The sequence below is a fragment of the Montipora capricornis genome, chromosome 3 (assembly GCF_036669925.1).
Source record: "Montipora capricornis isolate CH-2021 chromosome 3, ASM3666992v2, whole genome shotgun sequence".
Taxonomy (NCBI): domain Eukaryota; kingdom Metazoa; phylum Cnidaria; class Anthozoa; order Scleractinia; family Acroporidae; genus Montipora; species Montipora capricornis.
Window position 1 is genome coordinate 42,061,204 of NC_090885.1, and position 20,066 is coordinate 42,081,269.

Sequence of the window (20,066 nt, forward strand, 5' to 3'; positions counted from 1 at the left end):
ATATATCTGGACAGTTTTTTAAAGTCTTTACGGAGGCTACTCGAGTGTCGTTCAGTCAAAGATGGACAGATATCACACACTGATGTTTGTCTTGATTTGAGTGCGATTTCTCAGCGTGATAGTGAAAATGAGATCCCTTACATCCTCACCACCCAGTATGATAATCTGTTTTGATGGTTTCAAGGTTCAATTTTACCACGCAAAAATCAGTGTCCGTCTTAGGTTGTTGTTACGGATCTTCAGTTATAAGCCCTCACACGGAATAACAAGGTATTACCTTTGAGAAATTATGAAGGAAGACGCAAACAGTTATGTGAAGCAAAAAAGGTGGTAAGAATTTAGAAAATACACCGGCTTGTAGCCATAGTCCATAATATCGCAAGAGATACATTTTACTTGTCCCAAATGAGGTCGGATTCAAATTATACAACTTCGGCAAACCGGAAGGTCTCGTGGCTACGCTCCTTTCAGTTCAACAATGTTTTTTGTCTTCATTGTTTATCAAAGGAGCAATTGTTAAATGATTGAATATTTACGAGTGAAAACAACCAATAGCAAAAGCTGTTTCAGTTTCATAGGACATACCAGCAAGTTCAAGAAATCACCTGTGAGACCAAAATTATGTAGATTAACTATGATAAGATATTCTGATTATTCGTTCTGGCTTATTTCATCTCGAACGCTGCACTGTGATTGGTTGAGAGTGGTAATTATGCGCCACAAAGGATATTTTAACCTTCTGCGAACAAAAACCCACTACAAAATCTGAATGACTTCGCTTGAAGTCTAAGCTCTCCCAATCCCTCTTTCCTATTCATTTTGTATCCGACCATGGAGCATTCCTCTGTAGATTTAAGTATCGTAAAAAAGGAACCAGGCTTTGACGAGCCATTTTCGTCTGAATCTGACCTTTTTGACAACATGATGTCCGACGACTTTCAAGACGCAAACTTTCACTCAACGGTAAGTTTCATTCATTGAGAGTCGTAGTAAATCACCCCGGTTCAATTCTCATGCTTCGTTTAGAGGCTGCATTGTTCGATAACCGAGACTTTTTTGTTTAAGCAGGATCACACCACTGAAGGAGTTCCGGTGGACTGGCTTTCAGGATTTTTTGATGAAGTTCCGTCTTGTGCTGACACAACTCTGAGCTACAACAGTTTCCCCGAATACTCTTCAACTACGTTTGGGAAATCGCATTATCTGAGTTTGAATGGCCTTAGTATGGATAGTATGCCTAGTTTCCCAGAGGAATGCTCCAATGAATCGCTATATTCTACAACGCCATCGGCTCCTCAAACTCCAGACTACAATCCTCTTTCTCCGGATTCTTTGGGGTCGACGCATTCGCTTGAAGTCGATGTAAAACCGCATTTAAGCTTATTTGGAAAAGACCCATTATTTGACGTACAAGATGGCTTTGGTCCACCGATGAACAACCATGTAGAACCGGAGAACTTGAAACTATTCGAACAAAATGATCTACAAAAGAGTTCGCCGGATTCTCCGCATTCTGAGAACGATTCAGACCGTCTCGATAGCGAGTCAGGTAAGTTTCATGGTTGTGCTTCTGCGACGCATTCCGCCCTCGTGTTTTAAAGTTTTCTTTCGCTCTCTCTCCGTTGTAATTCCCTGAAATAGAGACTGAAAGAGCGAATGGGGCTCAAGCCATGAGGGAGCATTAAATTTTCATTCTGTGTTGATAAATACCGTACCCTTTGTTTCTATCACATGCGAAAGTTTGTGTGACTTTCGCATCGAGATAGGACCGGAAATTGATCATATTTAACAATAAGAGAGAAGACACCTTTTTGTCGCTTGCTCCGTCTGTACGAAACGAATTGCGCAAATAAATCAAATTGTAAATTTCTAATTATTTTATATTGTAAGATATTAGTGATTGAACAGGTAAAGTGTGGCGAGTCTTCATAGATTTGAAGGTTGTTTCAAGATAAGCTTACATGTATGTCTAGTCGAATAAGTGATCTTTGTACCCCTTCGAGCTCAGCAACCTGGGGTAATATCGAAAAGTATCAAATTTTATGATATCAAAAAAATTCCAGATGAAAAGATAATCTTGACTTGGTAGACAAGTCATTTTGGAAACAGGAGACGGAATTATAAATAATCCCCCATAAAGTTTTTTGAGTAACTTGAAAATTCCATGGGAACAACATCTTGTCTTACAGATTTTTTACTCAGAAAATACAAATAAGAATTGTGTGGAACAGTTTGTGATTTAAAAAAAAATACAAATAGCCAAATTGTAAAAAAAAAAATTAATTTGAAATCAACCTTTGTTATTTTGTGGAAGACTTCGTAATTGTCTTGGTATCTAGAAAATTCTGTTTTTTTTTGTTTTTTCCTGACTTTGTAGCCTTGACTGATTGAGTCCTAATATTGCACCAGCTGTTTACACCTGTGTATTCTTTTCTTGTGGAAAGAAAATCTATCAGTTGATAGGTTGTTTCAAATAACTTAATTAAACATGTTGCAGTAAAAAAGTTACTGCACTGTGATGTTAAATATTGCCCCCTTTTTTGTAAGATGTAAACTCATTAGTATTGATATTAATTTATAGAGACATTTTGTAGGCTGCACACTTTTTCCATTATTAAGTATTTATGAAAATTTATAAAGAGATTGGAGTTGTGTTTATGGCAAAATTCGCAATGTGTGGTTCCAGAAAATACCCATACCCCACCACGGAGGAAAGTGGAAATTCTGATGGGGTGGGGGGTCAGAGGCCCAGGAAATTCCATAAGGCAAGGGGAGTTGGATAATAAAAATCACTTTCCAAGGGGTTAATTCGAACTCAGTACAAAAATTGCTACTTGCCGGTCTGTTAAATCGTTTTTGAAGAAATAAATAAGTTTAACTATATCTTTTATGATTATTTATTCATCTAAATCAGGTTGTCTTTCTTCTGTATTCAAATCTAAAGGAATTAGGCTTCTGTTAGACCAACAAAAACTTGACTTGTGGCGTTACTACATGTACCTAATATTGATCGCCATTACATGTCCTTGTTACCAGTCTCCATAGAGACATGACTGCATCACAGGTATGGTTTCTTTGATCTCCCCGTCAAAGTGCAACAGTGAAAGTTTCGCTTCAAGAAGCAGAAGGTATATGTAACGATTTCAGAATCTAGAGTTTTTATTCTCCTTTTCATTTCTCCTTAATTTTATGGTTGAAAGATTGACGTGTTCACGGTCATCAGTTCCTTACAAATGTGGAAAATCCAAGGAGGTTGGGGGGTCCTAAGTGAAATCCCCTCCATGGTGGGATATGGATATTTTCTGGAACTACACAATTGGAGAAATCTCGTGTGTATTTGTACTGGGGAAAAAATGCCCTTATTCAGGATACACCAGTCTTGTACAGTATATGTCACTCTAAACATTTCTGGGTTGCACTTGATTTATCTTAGTGGCCTGGTACAGTCAATGTTTTCTAGAGTTGTCAAAAAGATTTCTTCTTTGTGCTACAATCTCCTGAAGCTAAGAACAATGTGTTTTTCACTTTGGAGCGGATTCAAAACATTTAAAATGGCAGTCTCAACTGGAGTCTCGTCTCCAGACTTCCAGCTTTGTCTCTTTTTTGTCCGACCAACACTTCCGTTCACTTGAGTATCACTTTTCACTACCATCACGTGCAGTAAACACATTTTTGATAGGATTCATGTTTTATTGTAGGATTCATGTTTTATTGGGTGTAGTAGCTCATAGAAAATCCAATTAGACGCCACAACATTTTCTTTTTTGTGGGTGGCATTTAGACCACGAACAGGAACCCAAAGTCAAATTTTCTCTTCTTTGAGTAAAACATCGCGGCCTTGAGGAAAGGAGATTGTTGAGGTTTAGTCCGTTACGTCAAACGGGAAATTCTAAAACAGGGCCCAGTTGTTCAAAAGCCGATTAACACTAATCCCAAATTAAAAATTAACCATGGAGTTTATTTCTCTACTCCCAAATCCTGTTCAATGCTGATATTTGGCAAAACTTTACATTAGAAGAACTCAATCTTGAAAAACAAAAATAAGCAAAAGAAACTTTCATCAAAAAGTTGAAAACATGAAACCAATGTTCCCGCTTATCCTGGATTAAGTTAATCGGCTTTCGAATAACTGGGCCCAGGGGTTTTACTACTCATTGGAGGAAGTAAATCACGGTTGTTGAAGTACTTTCGTTCAACCTTCAGAAGGCCTGGCTATTAAATCCTGGTGACGTTCACAAAATCTACCATGTTAACATGTGTGTGTTAGTGAAGTTTTCAGTCCTTAAATAAGAATCAACCTGAAGAAACTACATGTAACAAAATGTTTAGACAAGGGAACCTTGTTAGTTTCCGTTTTATTTACTATCATTTGCAACGTTGTTTAAGCGAGTGAAACGTTCTCATCGGGCAGTCGACATGCAACCCAAATGTTTAAGCTTATAATCTTACATAAAACCAACACAAACATAATTTGCAAAATTAATGGTGAAGAAGCTCAAAGTTTCGGTGGATAATAAGCTTAACAAAGCGTTATATTTTTATTAAAGTTAAGGTTAATGTTTACACTGTTGTAATAAAATTCTACTGTACAAATGTATTTACGTAACTAAGTTGGTATTCACTTTCTTTTTTATAAGTTCAAAAATTCTGGAAATTCCAGAGGAGAGGGTGGAATGGAAAACCCTAGGGTGAAGGGGTGCAAATCAAAAAGGCTTCCGTGGGGGGGAGGGGATGGAGGGGGTATGGATGTATTCTGGAACCACACATTTAATATACTGTACATGTAGTAGCAATATAAAAACTTGGCCAAGGAAGCACTTCTCAACATTTTTCTTATGTGAAAACAATAAAGTGTATTTGATTGAAAATTGATGAGAATTATCCACACTTTTTTTCTGGGATGTTACTCACATTGAAGTTTTGTCTCTTTGTAACCCCTTACTTTTTGTGCCAAAAAGAGTGGTTAAAAATGAGGATAACTGTACCAGCATTTTTGTTGGTTGGGCTTAACATGCATGTGCTTGTATGTACTCTGGATAATGCAGTTTCTGTTGGGCTTTAGTGCAATGATGGTTTAATCCTTTTCTTCTGTTTGTTTGTCAATGTCACCAATTGAATGTAATTTTTTTAAAAAACGGAGTTCCATGATCTCCACTTATTGTCACCCCTTATTTTTTCTACATAGTGTCTGGTGATGGGTATTTTTACTCCGCGCTGCCAATCCAAACAGAATATGCAACAATCACAGCATGTAGGCCTTGCAGTAAGCATTCATAATTTAATTTTAGGTTACAAACAACTCCTTCTCACAATGAGTAGATTAAAAGCCAAGCAGAATTTCCCAAAGTTTATGGCACAATCATTGATTCTAATGGGTTACTAACCTTATTATAACAAGTGGAATGAAAAGCAACCAAGAAAATTGATCTATCTTAATTTGCAGTTCATATAATTTTAAAAGAGTAAGAAATTTAAAATAAACTATTTATCTAAAAACTTGTAACATTTCTCTACCTAGTAATTTTTTTCTGCTTGGCTTTTGTTTTCATTGAAAATATTTAATAGTAATCTTTTTCATGAAATGCTCTTCAAATGGTAAGTCATTTGACTGAGAAATCTTTTTTGCAATAATTCGTTTTAGTCAAGAGCTTTTTTGTAAACAGTTGGGAAAATTTGAAACTGGTCTTTTTTGCAGTAGCACTAGGGAACATATAATTGCACTACATGTAAGTTGTGGTATTGCAGAAAACCACCTTGCATCTTATATCTCATTTTCACCACATTAAAAGCAAAAGAGCACATTGTATCATGCCTTGTTGTTTTAAAAACTGAATTTATTTGCCACAATCCTGCACCTAATTCATATATGGTTTTTCTCTGAGCAGAACTTATCTAACCCTCCATTTTTCATTTCTGATTCATGTTCACTGGTTTTGCTAACTATTGAACAATACAATTTGGATTTCATATTAAACAACTAAAGTTCAAAACTGTTAAAAATGAATTTTACTTTTCACTTCTCTGATGAGACAAGGGCTTCTTCAAATCTCAATGCATCATTTTTGTAGTGGTACATGTTCATTGTTGCCACATGTATTTACAGGATGTTTTTTTAAACTCAAATGGATTGTTGCAATGTTGGTGTGTTGCACTTTGATTGCTCATGAATGTATAATGCCGGCGCATGTCTGGGTAGTTCCAAAATGAAAATGTTCATTTTGAAGTTCGTAGGCCTAGAAAGCTACAGCTTAGTCTTAGCACAAAATATTTGTCATTAACTGTAGTACAGCCGTAAATGAAAACTACTTGATCTGAAGTTTGCTTGATATAGAGTGGCAGCTAGCCATGTTATGTTTTTTTTAAGAATGTTAACCAAATGCTCTTGTAAAAATATTATTTTTGCAATACAAAAGACAGGAACAAGACTTCATGTTTCTATTGTAAAAGACTGTTTAGTTTGAGATGTTCTTGAAGCATCTGGATTTGTTTTTTGACATAATGGCAATGTTCCATCCATGTCCAAGCAATGTAAAGTTGCAGTGAAAACAAATCCAAAAGAAGGGATAAGTAAATAAGTTTTATTCATCAGTTGTTGTGTATTGTCATTGTCAACATGTAGCTGTATACTGTTTTTCAGGTTATGATTCAGGTTCTCATTCACCCACGTCCTCAGCCACCACTCCACCTCACACAATAGAAGATAATGATCTCTCCATAGCAAGGACAGCAGGAAATACAACGCCCCCAGTAATTCAGGTATATTTGCGGTGAAGAATCGCTTCTATTCATCATTGCTTTCAATAATCACACATACTCAATTTACCAGATGTGGTTTGTGGCTTCTTTTCAATAGAAGTGTCATTCCTTTCTCTTTTAGCTTCCTCAAGACAAACAACCGTTCTATTTAACAGAAGAAGAAAGAAGAACTCTCGTAGCAGAGGGCTTACCTGTACCAACCAGTCTTCCTTTAACTAAGGTAAATGTCAGGGTAGGGCAAATTGTTCTTATGTTAATTTTGGAGTCATAAAGAGTCTATCTACCTACAGCTGTACATGCATCAAGAGCATCCTTGGATTTACACCATTGACCACTTGCTTACAGACTTCAGTCATTCATCATTCTTGGCAGATCAGGCTTTTCTTTCATTGTCTGAACATTTTGGATAATTTCTAATCTGGTTTCTGTACTACCCTTTTTATTTCCTTAGTCCACAAAATTTCCTTCTTGTTCAAGCTTTGAAGCATGCGGGAATGTCCACCAAATTTACCATCCCTTGTTCCTCCCTCATGATTCTATTATTTCTACTTCTTTGGATGAGCTTGCACACCCCCTTTGATCTTCCCATCTGTCTCCAAAAGACGTCTGCAAAAACATGCTCATTTCAGTTTTCTTTTTCTTCATGTGTGGGGATGGGTGTTATTTTTTGTGAGCCTTGGTCTTCTTTATTTTAAGGTAAAGGTAAAGTCTCTGCACACGAGCCACAAGGCCCATCAGGCTGGTGCTTATCCCCGGTTTCTGTAGCATGAAGCGACTAGGAGTATTTCTACTCTCCCCCAGATGGGATGCTACAATGTAGTCCATCGCAGGGTTACCTCCAGCATTTTCGCCGGTTCCCATTTATACACCTGGGTGGAGAGTGGTGCCGTGAGAGTAAAGTGTCTTGCCCAAGATCACAACACAACGTCCCCGGCCAGGACACGAACCAGGACCACTCGATCTGTAGTCGAGCACTCTAACCATGGGGCCACTGCGCCTTCCCTTCGCCCTCTTTATTGTGGTTACTATGTTATTTTTTTAATGAATTCTTCCATAACTGGAGTGTGTTTTCTGGTGCAGTGACCAGTTGTAAGTTAGATTTCGTTCTACATGTAAGATGCTACAAGTCATAGTCACAGTCATAGCAAGACCTGTACAAATTGGGTGACATTTTTGTTTTGTTTTTAGGTTGAAGAAAGAGCTCTAAAAAAAGTTCGACGCAAAATTAAAAACAAGGTTTGTCACTTTTGTATCAGAATTGTAGTGGAAGCTGAGAAGAATGGAATAAAAAGTGTCTTATTTAACAATAACAACTTACATAATTATATAGGTGTACAACAGCAACCACTTGTACTCAATAATTTACAGCAATAGCTGAACTAAAACTTTTTGTTGTGTCACTTTTTAGATATCAGCACAAGAAAGTAGACGTAAAAAGAAGGAATACATGGAAACATTGGAAAAAAGGTATTTTTTCCTCTTGATAACCCTTTTTGATTACTGGTTATTTCTTTCAAAACCATTTTTCTGCTCTAAGTCTTGAGATTTGTCCAATACAGTCACATCATTTTTCACATAATCCCACCCTGGTCAGAGTTTTTCTCTGTCCTTATCTGGGCCCAATTGCATTAATAGCACTAACGCTCACATGGTTTACATGCCAATTGGGTAGAATATAGCACTTCACGTTACCCTCTAATAATCAATTCTGTTGAAATATAAGTGCTACACGGCCAGTGTTTGCAAAAGCCTAACCCTTCCTTGTACTTGTACATTATTCATTGCAGTGAAATTGACATGTTAAATTCCCACAACCGACTCCCGTCTGACCTTGTAGCTCAGTCGGTAGAGCAGCGGTGATCTAACCCGAAGGTCGTGGGTTCAATTCCCACCCTGATCAGAATTTTTACTTTGTCCTTCTGTGGGCCCAATGCCGTTAGTAGGGCTAGCACTCACATGGTCTACATCATTGGGGAGAAAATAGCACTTGAATTACCCTCCAATAGTTAATTCTGTTGAAATATAAGTGCTACACTGCCAACGTTTGCAAAAACGTAACCCTTTCTTGCACTTGCATATAATTTGATTCCTGCCGATTTTGATAATTGTCACAAAGTGTTCCCTTGTCCCTCTCCCCTACTTCAAAGTCATTCATGTCTTGGAATACAGACAACTAACAGCACAAAGTTGTTTCTGTAGTGAAGATAAACAGGTGCATTGACTGTAACCTGAAAATATCGCTAACTTCTTATTGTTGGTAGTAGGTACGTGTAGAAAATGCTTAATTTAAACATAGGCTCGGGTCGCACTTGAGACAAATTTCTGAACTGTCCCAAGATGTTGCCAACAGTGTTTGTCTCCGAACTTGTCCGGGACAATTAAAACATTGAGATTAAATGGGAGACTGCATTAGGCATAGTTTAGGCGTGCATCTACAATTAATTATGTGCATTTTTTGACATAATTAAAATTTGTTTCATTCTCCATTACATCGTAATTATTGTTTTTTTGTAACAATAATTTCTTTGTCTCTATCTTGTAGAGTAGAGAACTGTGCTAGTGAGAATTTAGAATTACGAAAAAAAGTGGATTCGCTAGAAACTACAAACCGGTGAGTCATGTTGAAAAAAGTTAATGCACATTAAGATCTTTTCTTGAAGTTAAATACGAAAATACATCTGTACTATTCCCCGGGTCCAATTTGCGTTCACGGCCTTTCTTTATCAGTTCTCTTATAGGTCAACTTCAAAAACTTCAGTCACTTATAGCAGCGAAGGTTCCACGTTCCGTTACTGCAAGATCAACACAAACAAGTACATGCTTAATGGTGAGTGGCCGGCATTCCACCAACTCAGGTCTGTAGTGTTATACAATGTATACAGATGTTATCTTGCTTTATTATGCACAGTGTTTTTTCAACTGTAATCAGGAAATGGTATAAAGGCTATCATTTGTATATTGATGGCATTTACTGTACGTTTATCTCCCCCCTCCTGTACAATTTGTAGAAAATTGATGTAATTTCTGATCATTTCTCACATGGAGGTATTTTAACAAATCAAGTTTTTTTCTTGGGTTGACCGTTGGTATGACTGCACTTAGGCTATTAAAATTTCTTTTACCTCTAGTAATAGCTAGATCGCTAAGTGCCAACAAGACAGTCGATATAATACATAGTTTGCAGATTTGTATTAGAGTTCCAAAATACCCAACAGTAGTTGTAATTTTTTTTTATTCCAACCTATCTAGTTAAAGGCGAACTGAAGGCAGAAAGTAGGCATTTTTTATTTACACTTTAGACCATGCACAATAATGTTTTCGACTTTTTTTCTGGCATATCCGTCGTTTTCGTTTTTGGGCCATCAGCATTGCGACTCAGAATGGAGGAGTCAGCGGTCATTCTTTTGCAGCTTATGGCGTATGATATGGGGAAGACATGCAACAACACCCCTTATTATAATTAGGACTAGCTCCGTGAGCAATACTGCCCGCTCGGGACTTCTCGCTTTGTCCCGCAAGATGAAAGATCATTTTTTTGGTGTTAATCCCACATAATAAGTCCTTTATTGAACAAGCTTGTTCGGTCAAGATGGCTAGGTATTTGCCAAATTATTTTTTGCGTATTTATGGACCGAGATGAACCTCACACTTGGTGAATAGCCGAGATAGATAGATAGATAGATAGATAGATAGATAGACAGACAGACAGACAGACAGACAGACAGACAGACAATAAGATAGATAGATAGATACAAAGGGTCTTTTGTTCCTATGGTTAGTACATTTGAATAAGAAAAGCAGGCCTCGGAATAATTTCCGGAGAGTCTCCGGACATGATGACTGGCCAAATTCATTTTAGCTCGGTCACGTGCCGTTTCTGGCCTGTCAAATTATATAAATAACTCTTAAAACAGGGGCCCATGAACCAAAACTGGCGTTATATATTTCCAAAAAAGTTGTTGCTTGGAGCTTATAGCACTTTAAAGCACTCATTGTCAACAACAAAAGTAAATTACAGCAGCAAAATGAAAATAAGCTTATGTTTATTAATAGGTACACTGTCTGTAAGAGTAAAGACTAACCCGCAAGACGTTAAATATCATTATCGATATCAAAGTTCCGCAACTGACAATACACAGCGACTTGCTACAACTGAACAGCATGGAAATTTTAATTTATTTCATTTTCAAAACGATCAAATGTGACCGGTTAACATGACCGTGAAGACGAAAGGTTGACTGGTCAACTCCCAAATCCGTTCGGACATTGTCCGTTGACCGGCCGTTATTTCGAGCCCTGGAAAATCAATGTTTGTAAACAGATATCTTCCCTACAAAGAAGTAGTGTTTAGACTGATGTTTGTCGTGAATATTGAGTCCGCGAAGAAACAGCAAAGCAACCAAGAAAATATCCACAGCAGAACTTTGTTTACCTTGTTTCTCTTGATTACGAAATCTCTGTTCCCCATATCATACGTGACAGTAGGCTGCTGATTTCGTTTTTGAGCCCGCACTGAAAAGGCCGAAAAAGTAGGAAAAGCCCAACATAATTTTCATGCAAAAAGCAGGAAACGAGAAGAAATAACTCCACAAACTTAACTTTATTTGTGTTAGACTTTCCAAAAAAATGTGTTGTCCTTCAGTTCTCCTTTAACAATAATACAATAACAATAGAAATTGCACAATTTGTATCTCGATTGCAATAATATGGAAAGTACTGCTGTAATTTTTGAATGGCCGTAATTTTAACAGGAATATAAATTTTTTAAGTTGAACGAAATCAGTGCCATGTGAAAAAAAAAATCGCCAAAGCGTTTTCAGATTTCAGTGTGAAACATGTAATGGGGAATCAAACTCTCTCGCGCGTGAAAATTGTTTCACTTGTAGAATTTTTAATTTCCAAGATACAGCCATGAATTATGAGTCAAATTGATCGTTAAATTGTGTACTTTGCAGACAACATATTTCCTTTGAAAATTAAATTAAATTGTCACAACTCAATGGGTACAAAACGAAAAACAAACTGCTCTACTCGCGGGCCGAGGGCCGAGGGCCGAGGTTGACAACAGCGGCCAATAAGAAAATGTGCGCCGGTTTAGTTTTGAGCTCGTTCACTCAATATAGAACACGCTGGTTCGAAAATAAATATAAAAAGAACACTCAAAGCAAGTGTACACAACACAATGTTCAGGGAAATGGGAAAAAATGTGTTTTCACTCACCTCCGAACACAGGATCATAAATAGTCGCGCGCGTCATGCAAGTTTGTCTAATGACATCACACATCAAAACATGCGCTTTCATTGGTTCTTGAAGTCACATGATAAGCGGTCTTTTGTTCCCTTACCTTACATTACATTTTCTCTGGAGCGCTGGAAATTTTTTTTGCATACACAGCAATCTCGCGTTTCGGCTCGATAAGGCTGCCGCCTCGTCAGCCTCGCGTCTTCGCTCGGCTGACTCGTTGGCAATTAATATTTTCAAGTTTAGAGAAGTTTACTTTCATTGAATTTTAATTTTCATTCAGTTCAATTCAAATTTTAATTTAAATTAATTTAATTCAATTCAACTCAACTTTATTCATTCAGTTCAGTGAAAGGGAAGGATACCACAGGTCTATGCAAATACAACACACAGAGAATCTTAATCCCTGAGTTAGCCGATTAGGTATATTAGAATCTACTAATATACTAGATTGTAGAAGTTGCGTGTGTTGTAGTATTTATATTGTATCTTTTTGCATCGTTTCAGGTTGTGGTCCTTTGTTTTGCTGTGTTCCTGGGCAGTTGGAGTCCTCTCTCAACAACAGGTATCAGTCTGCCATCATTTAGTTCATCACCGAACAAGGCAGCAGTTGATTACAGCACACCCTCAGGTAAGATTAAAGAATTATAATAGTTTCGGTCAAAGTTGTCAATGTCTTTCAAACTTTGGGCAGATATGTTTTGAACAGCTCGTTTATTTCTCTGTTTTTGATTGCAGTCCGTTCACGAGTGTTGCTATCAGTTGATGACCTGGATTCTGACGAGTTTATTGAATTCTTTCCGTCAAGCAACATATTCGATGCAATGGACCAGTTGATGCCTTCTGGACAAGCAAAGAGTTTAGCAGCAGAGAATGAGACCAAAAGTACAATCTCCTTAGAGACAGTTGCTGTGGAAGCCAGGAATAATGAAAGCCATTTAATTTCATCGGCAGCGTGAAGATACATGTAGTTATTCTCAGAGCATTTACAGAATTACTCCTGCACAAAAATAATGAAGAAAGGGTATTTTTAATTCGTAGGGCTACTATTTCTAGGAAAGCTATTTTGTACTTGTAAAATGAATTTCTAAGGCTAAAAGGAAGTGAATTTCACTAATTATCTGTATCAAATTGTAAAAAGGTTACATTGCATTGGTCGGGTAATAGTTAACTTTCTGTGATCTAAAGCACATTTCTCCAAAAATGCTGTCTTACGCGTTAACGTTATTTTACAACAGTTCTATTTGCATTTAACCTCAATTGACATGAGGGTAGAATAGAAGTATATTTTGGCACTTGCAGAAAGTAAGACGTATTCTAATTGAACGGCAAACTTTCTTGGTACAATGTTAAAAGTTAAGTGGAAAACTGAATCATGCCATCGGAAAAAGGGGTTAATAGGAAAATGACATATAATTTTCGATTCATTTAAATCATTTTGTTTGGCATCCTTTTGCTCGCTTGACGCATGTTTAATAATATTTTTCCTCAAGCGGTTGTCAAGCATTGAAGCATCGTTGATTCTAAAAAGGCGTAAATTGTACGCTCAACGCGTTTCTAAAAAAATTGCCGTTCCAATCAGTCATTGGTCAAGACCACTGAGAGAATAACCAAAATTTTGTTCGTTTTTCCTAAGGACGAAAATAGAGGAGAAAAAACATTTTTTTGTAAATACTGTAAAAACAAACATAAATACAGAAGCTCTTCCATTTTACAACATTAAGTAATATCTACTAACATATATTAATTTTAATTAGTTTTGTATAGATAATTATGTCGACTTATCAATGGTGGAATTCCAATAGCGATGACAATAGTATTTATATTAGTGAAATAGTATTGTCGTGTAATAATAATTGTCTGTGAATGGGACTTCGTTCCTGGCTCGTCAACATTGTGATGAAATTATTTTTAGAAGTAAAGGAGTTAATTTTACTTGATTGGGATGTCCTTAACTTATAGTATTATTATAAAGTGTTTTCCAGTAATAAAATAACAGGGAGATATGAGAACCATCAATAAAAATTTCATGTAAATAATAATTTTTCGTGGTCAGTTTTATTTGAAAGGAACAAACCTAATACTAGCTATGTACACACTCACTCCAAAAAGAACAAGCAAAACAAAACCCATGTAAGGCTGATGCTTTGAGAAGCACCTGTAATGGAGGTTAAGGCCTTGTTCAGACTTCGTGCTTCTGCCGTGCCGAACCTAATTCAAGAATTGAGTTTGGCAGGAGCACGGCGTCTAAATCAAACTTTTAAATTAAGGACGTTCGCGCCCATTGCTACTGCGCATTTTTTCGCGCATGTCACGCACACGTCATACATCGCAGACCAAAAGGTAAACACGATGCTAAAGGCGCTAACATTTTCCACAAGAATGGAACTTGAAAGCGTGTGGCATCATGGGATATCTGTGGACCCAGGTCTTCTCGGAAATGTCACGCAATGGCGTGACAGTGCGAAGAGACAATCGCTTTGAGAACTTCGCAGCGATTTTACTCTCGTGAATTCTCGGTGACCCCCATTTTTCTTTCCGTAGATCACTTCCTTTCCTGATTTTGTCCATTTTAACAAAAAACAAAAATCTGTACGTGAGAAGTCACAAATATTTCGCTTTTTATGCTCTCGTGCGACCGATGTTTTCTTTCTTAGACTAGTATGTATCGTTTTTCAAGGTCTGTTTCAACTCAAAAAAAGACATCAGCTGCAAAAGTTTGTTTAGTTATATTAGTTATGTTGAATTGAGGACGTTTACCTGATCTAAATTTCACTAACGTAGCTTTTTTATTGCTGACAGTTGTAAGCTAAGATCATCTTAAAATAACGCAATCTTCTAAAAGTGCACCTCATGATCTCGAAAACGAGCTCGGTGCACTCCCATTTTTTTTGCCTTTTTGGCCAAAGTAGATCATTACCTTTCTGCGAGGCAAGTTTAAGAAAAATCTGTACGTGGGAACGTTTTGGGCGCGAACGTCCTTAAGTTTGGCAAATCAATTAAGTTCGACAAGCTCTGCCGCGCTACACGACTCTAGCGCGGCAGTGATTCAGACGTCATGCTGCTGCCGTGTCGAACCAAATTCATAAATTATGTGAATGTATTTTCGATCCCGCGGCTTGAATTATGCTCTACGGAGTATGTGCAATAACTGTGTTTCCAGAAACACGAAAAAAAAAAAAAGAAACATGGCGGCTTGGAGAAGTCATCTTAACACCATTTCATCTTCTTCAGAGCTTGATGAGGAAATATCATCGCACGAAGAAACCTCAGCTGATAACGGCATCCCACTAGCAGGCTATGCAGATAGAGTGACCAAGAAGAAGCAAGCGGAGATGAGTCCGAATCAGGAGAAAGTCTTCTGCGGGAAATTGCACCTCACGGAAGAAAGCTGGAAGAAGGTCGTCATGGAAAGAGGAAGAAATTGCCGATAAGGTCGATATTGTTTGTAACAGTGAGTATTACAAAAAGAAGATTATCTTCACAAACTCTAAAAACTCAAAAAACAATGATGTGTACAGGAAGCTTAAAAAAGATTCACAAGAACGTCTGAGTGCACGTGGTCAAGAGCTTCAGTTTACCGTAGCACAAGTTATGGAACAAGTTAAAAAAGCTGATTAGCGAGTGCAAAAAAGCTGCCCTCACCGTCAAGACCGCAACGGGCATTGATCGATTCCAAGAGCAAAAGAATTACGGGTCGTGGTTTCCTATGCTGTTTTCTCTTGGTAAAACTCGAGATTCCTGTAAGCCCAAAAGAGCAGTGGAACCATCAACCGGCGGCAGTGAAGATGTTGATGGACAGTCCAGTGCAAGTCCAGCCTCAAGTCTAAAAAGAGTGAACAAACCACGGTTAACACATCTTCAGATGACAAGAAGATTTTTGTACCAGTCAAAAATCGAGGGAAGAAAAGAAAAAATGTGTCCTTGAGTGCTGTTGAATGTATGGAGAAGTTGTTAGAGAGAGACCCAACCAAAGAGCTCCTCAAATTTTATAAGGAAGAGAACGAAAAACCCAGAAGACATGAGCTACAACTCATGCAAGTGGTTATGTCAGTTCAACAACCAACAACATGTTCAACGTTCAACTCCAGTTAACTCCCCGCAGTATGGCTACATGGCTGTCTCGCCACAGCATCTTTTGCGGAGGCGTGCACCAGGTGCAAGGCGAAACTGACCCCGGTGTTAGAAATAACTCTCCAACTTTCTTTAGTCTTTGACTTTGATTTTTCAAGTTTTCTGATACTTTTATTTGTGTTGTAGGTAATATTTCCCAAATTGGTACCTCACCTCTAAAATAGAATAATAAATCTTGAAGGTGTAGAAGCATTGCAAGCTTTCCCAAAAGTGACGAGTGTAGGGCAAATTTAAATTGAAGAAAATTGTATTCATATTGAAGATAAAGTATTGAAATGAATAGTAAATGAGAACTGGTATGATATATCTTTTATTCTATTCCGGCAGAGTTTGTACTCAGACCAAAAACAATTATTGTGGATTGGTCACTTCGCTTCTGAGCCCCATGGCTTCTGTTGACGTAATATTTGACATTGTTCAAACTGTATATGTACTTACTAGTAAGCTCAAAAAATATTCAAAGGGCATCATGCATTTTAGAGTCCTTTGGTTTTGAATTTCCTCTAATTGAATATTTTATACTCTGTTGGGTTTGGCATTGATTTCGAAATGTACTTCTCAGAAATCATGTGAAATGATTATAACAGTAGAGGTTATGTTCACATATTTTCTTGGTAATGACATAAGGTTTACGTAGGTGGTTCAAAACTAAACCCTTGTACTAAAGGAGATTTTAAATAGCAAAATTATTCACGTTTCAAATTCAACTCAGAAATACAAACCTGATTGATTTTTCAGTTCATAGCAATTTTAATAAGCAAGATACTGTACCAGTATGATCACCAAAGGAAGCTCTCCGTTGAATATTTAACTGTTCACGTCTTACTTTGGAAAGTTCCTATTCATGTTAACAAATAAATGGAAAACATAAACGCTTTTTGATTCTGGTGAAATGAAAGCAGGACTTGTGACTTCCAACAATTTACAATCATTTCTGCTTAAAGCATGACAAGCTCTTCCTTGATTATTTACAAAACACCATACATATCCTTGGTTTTCCCTCCACAACTTTTGTGTGAGCACATTTCTGATCCTAGTTGCTTGGTGACAGTTATCTCTTATTGGAAGGCAGTTTGTCATGTTAAGAAGACGCCTAATAATATCCCTGGGTCTTCTCTGGTTTGTGGCAGGATCCACAATTCCATCAATCTGTCTACACAAAGTTTTCCCCCGTTCGATACAAATATTATGTAACAATACATGCAAGGGTGTTGTCTCTGACTTCTTCTTGTGCACTCTCACATTTCCTCTGAAGGACTCGCCACCTGCCTTTGAGCTCACCGTAAGAATAAAATTGAAGGTTGCCTTGGACACAGGGAAAGTCTTCTTGAACCTAGTTTCACTGTATGTATTCCATACATGATCAAACCAACCGTTGTTTCGTTGCAGACGTCGGCACGATCGAACTGCTACAGCCTTCTCCGAAGAAATTAGGAGTGTAGTAAGGATTAAACTCCGTAACAACCACATTCGCCTTGCTTCCGAAAGAAAAAGAATTTTCTGTTGTAGTTCTACCCGTTGTCTTCTCGAGCCTTGCTTGAATTTTATTAGCAAGAGTTTGCGCTTTGTTTTCGAATACCGCGCCATATTTAAAATGAATACCGCTGATTCAATGTTAGGTGGCTCCACTAATATCTGAACAAGGAGATCTTTTAGATCTTAAAACCGCGCTGTGAAAATTTATCCGCGGGTTTTCTTACCACTATATAGTCGCAACGTAGTACACATTCCAAAGCAGTCTTTGTTGATTCACTATGACTATAGACAATCTGTAGCACAACAACTGACGACAACGAATGCACACGAACTTATTGCAATATCACTAAGAGCCGAGGTGAAATCTCCGAGGAATCTCCGATGACGTAATGGTCTTAATTAATCTCGAACTGTCATCAGGATATCTATGGGTATGAACGATACCATAATAACACTTTTAACAACTTACAGCTTTCTTTCCTAAAAGTCGCGATTAAATTTAATTGGTTTTTTACACGAGTAAAGGCCTAGTAGTCACACGCGTCACTTACGTTATCCACGGCTATGTTTAGTACGGTGGTTATTTACCTACCAATGAAAGTTTAAACGTCGACACACTCCATGGATGACATAATAACCTTTTATGTACTCAATACTCGCTTCGAATCAACCGCTTACTGAATGATAACACAAAAAGGCAATATATTTTGTACTAAATAAAGAGTGGCATATTCCTAAAATGTTAAGTACATTAACATTTTAACAGCTTTTTGGCGAATAAACATCCTAAGTTGCGTGACTGGAAGTCCCACTGACTATGTGGCCGAGTGGAAGTCTGGTTCAGCTCTCCGACAAAACGAAAAAATAAATAAATAAATAAACCGATTGCAGGGCAAGAACCGCGCTCGACCCATGACCGCGCGGTTAATAAATTCGACTCCAGCACGACGTCTGAATCAAAGTTGGGCTTCTGCCGTGCTACGATCGAACCTAATTGCAATCAAGTTCAGCACGGCAGAAGCACGACGTCTGAACCAGGCCTAAATTTATGTTTCACCCTTCCATTGTAAGTTTAACGTGCTTCCATGTGTTTTCGGAAAAGGGTCAATATTTATACGAATCTTAAAACGTACATTTCTAATAATCTAATGTAAGATACACCTGTTGTCCTTTTGAGAACATCATTCACCGGTCCGTCGTTGCAATGCGCCGGGAATTTAAGCAAAGACGATTGCTACGACAACGTCACAAAGCAAGAATATTATTGGTTAAAAAGAAAAAATAGTCGTGCTGCGCGTGCAGCACGAATTTCCGTGCATTTCTTTGCCGTCCAACAACAACGTGAAATCAGCAAACACACGAAGGGACTGGTCGCAGGGACTGAGTCCCTAGTAGTCTTTACACGCGTGGACCAATAGACCATTTTACAGTTGTGTGCTTAGTTTCCTGGCCTTTGAATGAAAGTGAAGCTGAACCAAATTTTAGTTCCTGCGACTAGAGTTTGTGGCAAAAATGGCCAGTTCACACGATGGGACTTGTCCCCGCGACCTGTTGCAGGGAAGAGCTAGTCACAGGGACTAGTCCCCTCGTGTGTGCCGACCTTTCGGGTTTCACGACACTGTGAGCATATAACTGTGAATGAACCATTCATTCTGTTTTGACTTTAAAACCGTTCGTACCCTTCCAGTTACAGGGTAGTTCGCCCGTATTGAACAAGGTGAACAAGACGGAATAATCACGAAATACTTTGCGATAGCGCTAAGTTATATTTTGAAATGACGTTTTCGTTGCCTTAACCGTCGTCTTTGCTTAAACTCATTTCCACCACAACGTTAACGGAGCCGGGGATACTCGGAATGAATCCCTCAGATGAAATCGCTCTTTCTTTTTCATTTTTTATTATCCAACAGATCCATGCTTTTCATTAGCTCCATCCTGGGAAATGACTGCTGTTTTGTTTTTTTTTTTGCAAGCAGTCGTATTGTAAAACATCATGGGTGCTGCTTGCCCTTCTTCATGCAATTCTTTCATTGAAGCTGAACCACCATGCAATCTTCGATTGTGTATTTTGACTGGCTGTTTTCCATCAGATTGTCAAAAAAGAAACAATTTTTTTTTGTTCCAATTTCTTACTTTGCATAAGAAAAGGAAAACAAATTGATTGTTATCGATATCTGGGACATCGCAGAAAATGTCAAAGAAAGAATAACTTATGTAAATTAGCAATCGACAGACGACTTTGTGGGTGACATTCTTCTGAATTTGAGATTAGTTGATGAAAAAGATCCAAGCCAAACAAATTGAAAAGAATCACAATTTGAATGAAATTGTTCTCAAAACGATAACAGAACTCGTTATCCACCCGAGAGGGGGACTTGGGTACAAGTCTAAACACCTGCAACGGAAAATCCAAATATTCGTTATGAAAATTATCGACATTATTTTCAATTATTTGTCG

The 20,066-nt window shown here is 37.8% G+C and overlaps 1 protein-coding gene across 2 annotated transcripts; it reads left to right on the top strand.

The window, feature by feature from the left end:
* Positions 1-743: 743 nt before the first annotated feature.
* On the top strand, positions 744-14,040 carry LOC138043200 (cyclic AMP-responsive element-binding protein 3-like protein 2). 2 transcript variants are annotated; one of them, XM_068889351.1, is made up of 11 exons: positions 744-963; positions 1,069-1,549; positions 5,186-5,263; positions 6,638-6,756; positions 6,878-6,976; positions 7,945-7,992; positions 8,165-8,223; positions 9,299-9,367; positions 9,484-9,583; positions 12,506-12,629; positions 12,737-14,040. In XM_068889351.1, the coding sequence occupies exons 1-11, from the start codon at positions 832-834 to the stop codon at positions 12,955-12,957; spliced, it is 1,530 nt and encodes a 509-aa protein (XP_068745452.1). In that variant the 5' UTR covers positions 744-831; the 3' UTR covers positions 12,958-14,040. The 2 variants fall into 2 exon arrangements, with proteins under 2 accessions (XP_068745452.1, XP_068745453.1); XM_068889352.1 differs by lacking the exon at positions 5,186-5,263 and having other exon boundaries at positions 750-963.
* The last annotated feature ends 6,026 nt before the right edge of the window (positions 14,041-20,066 follow it).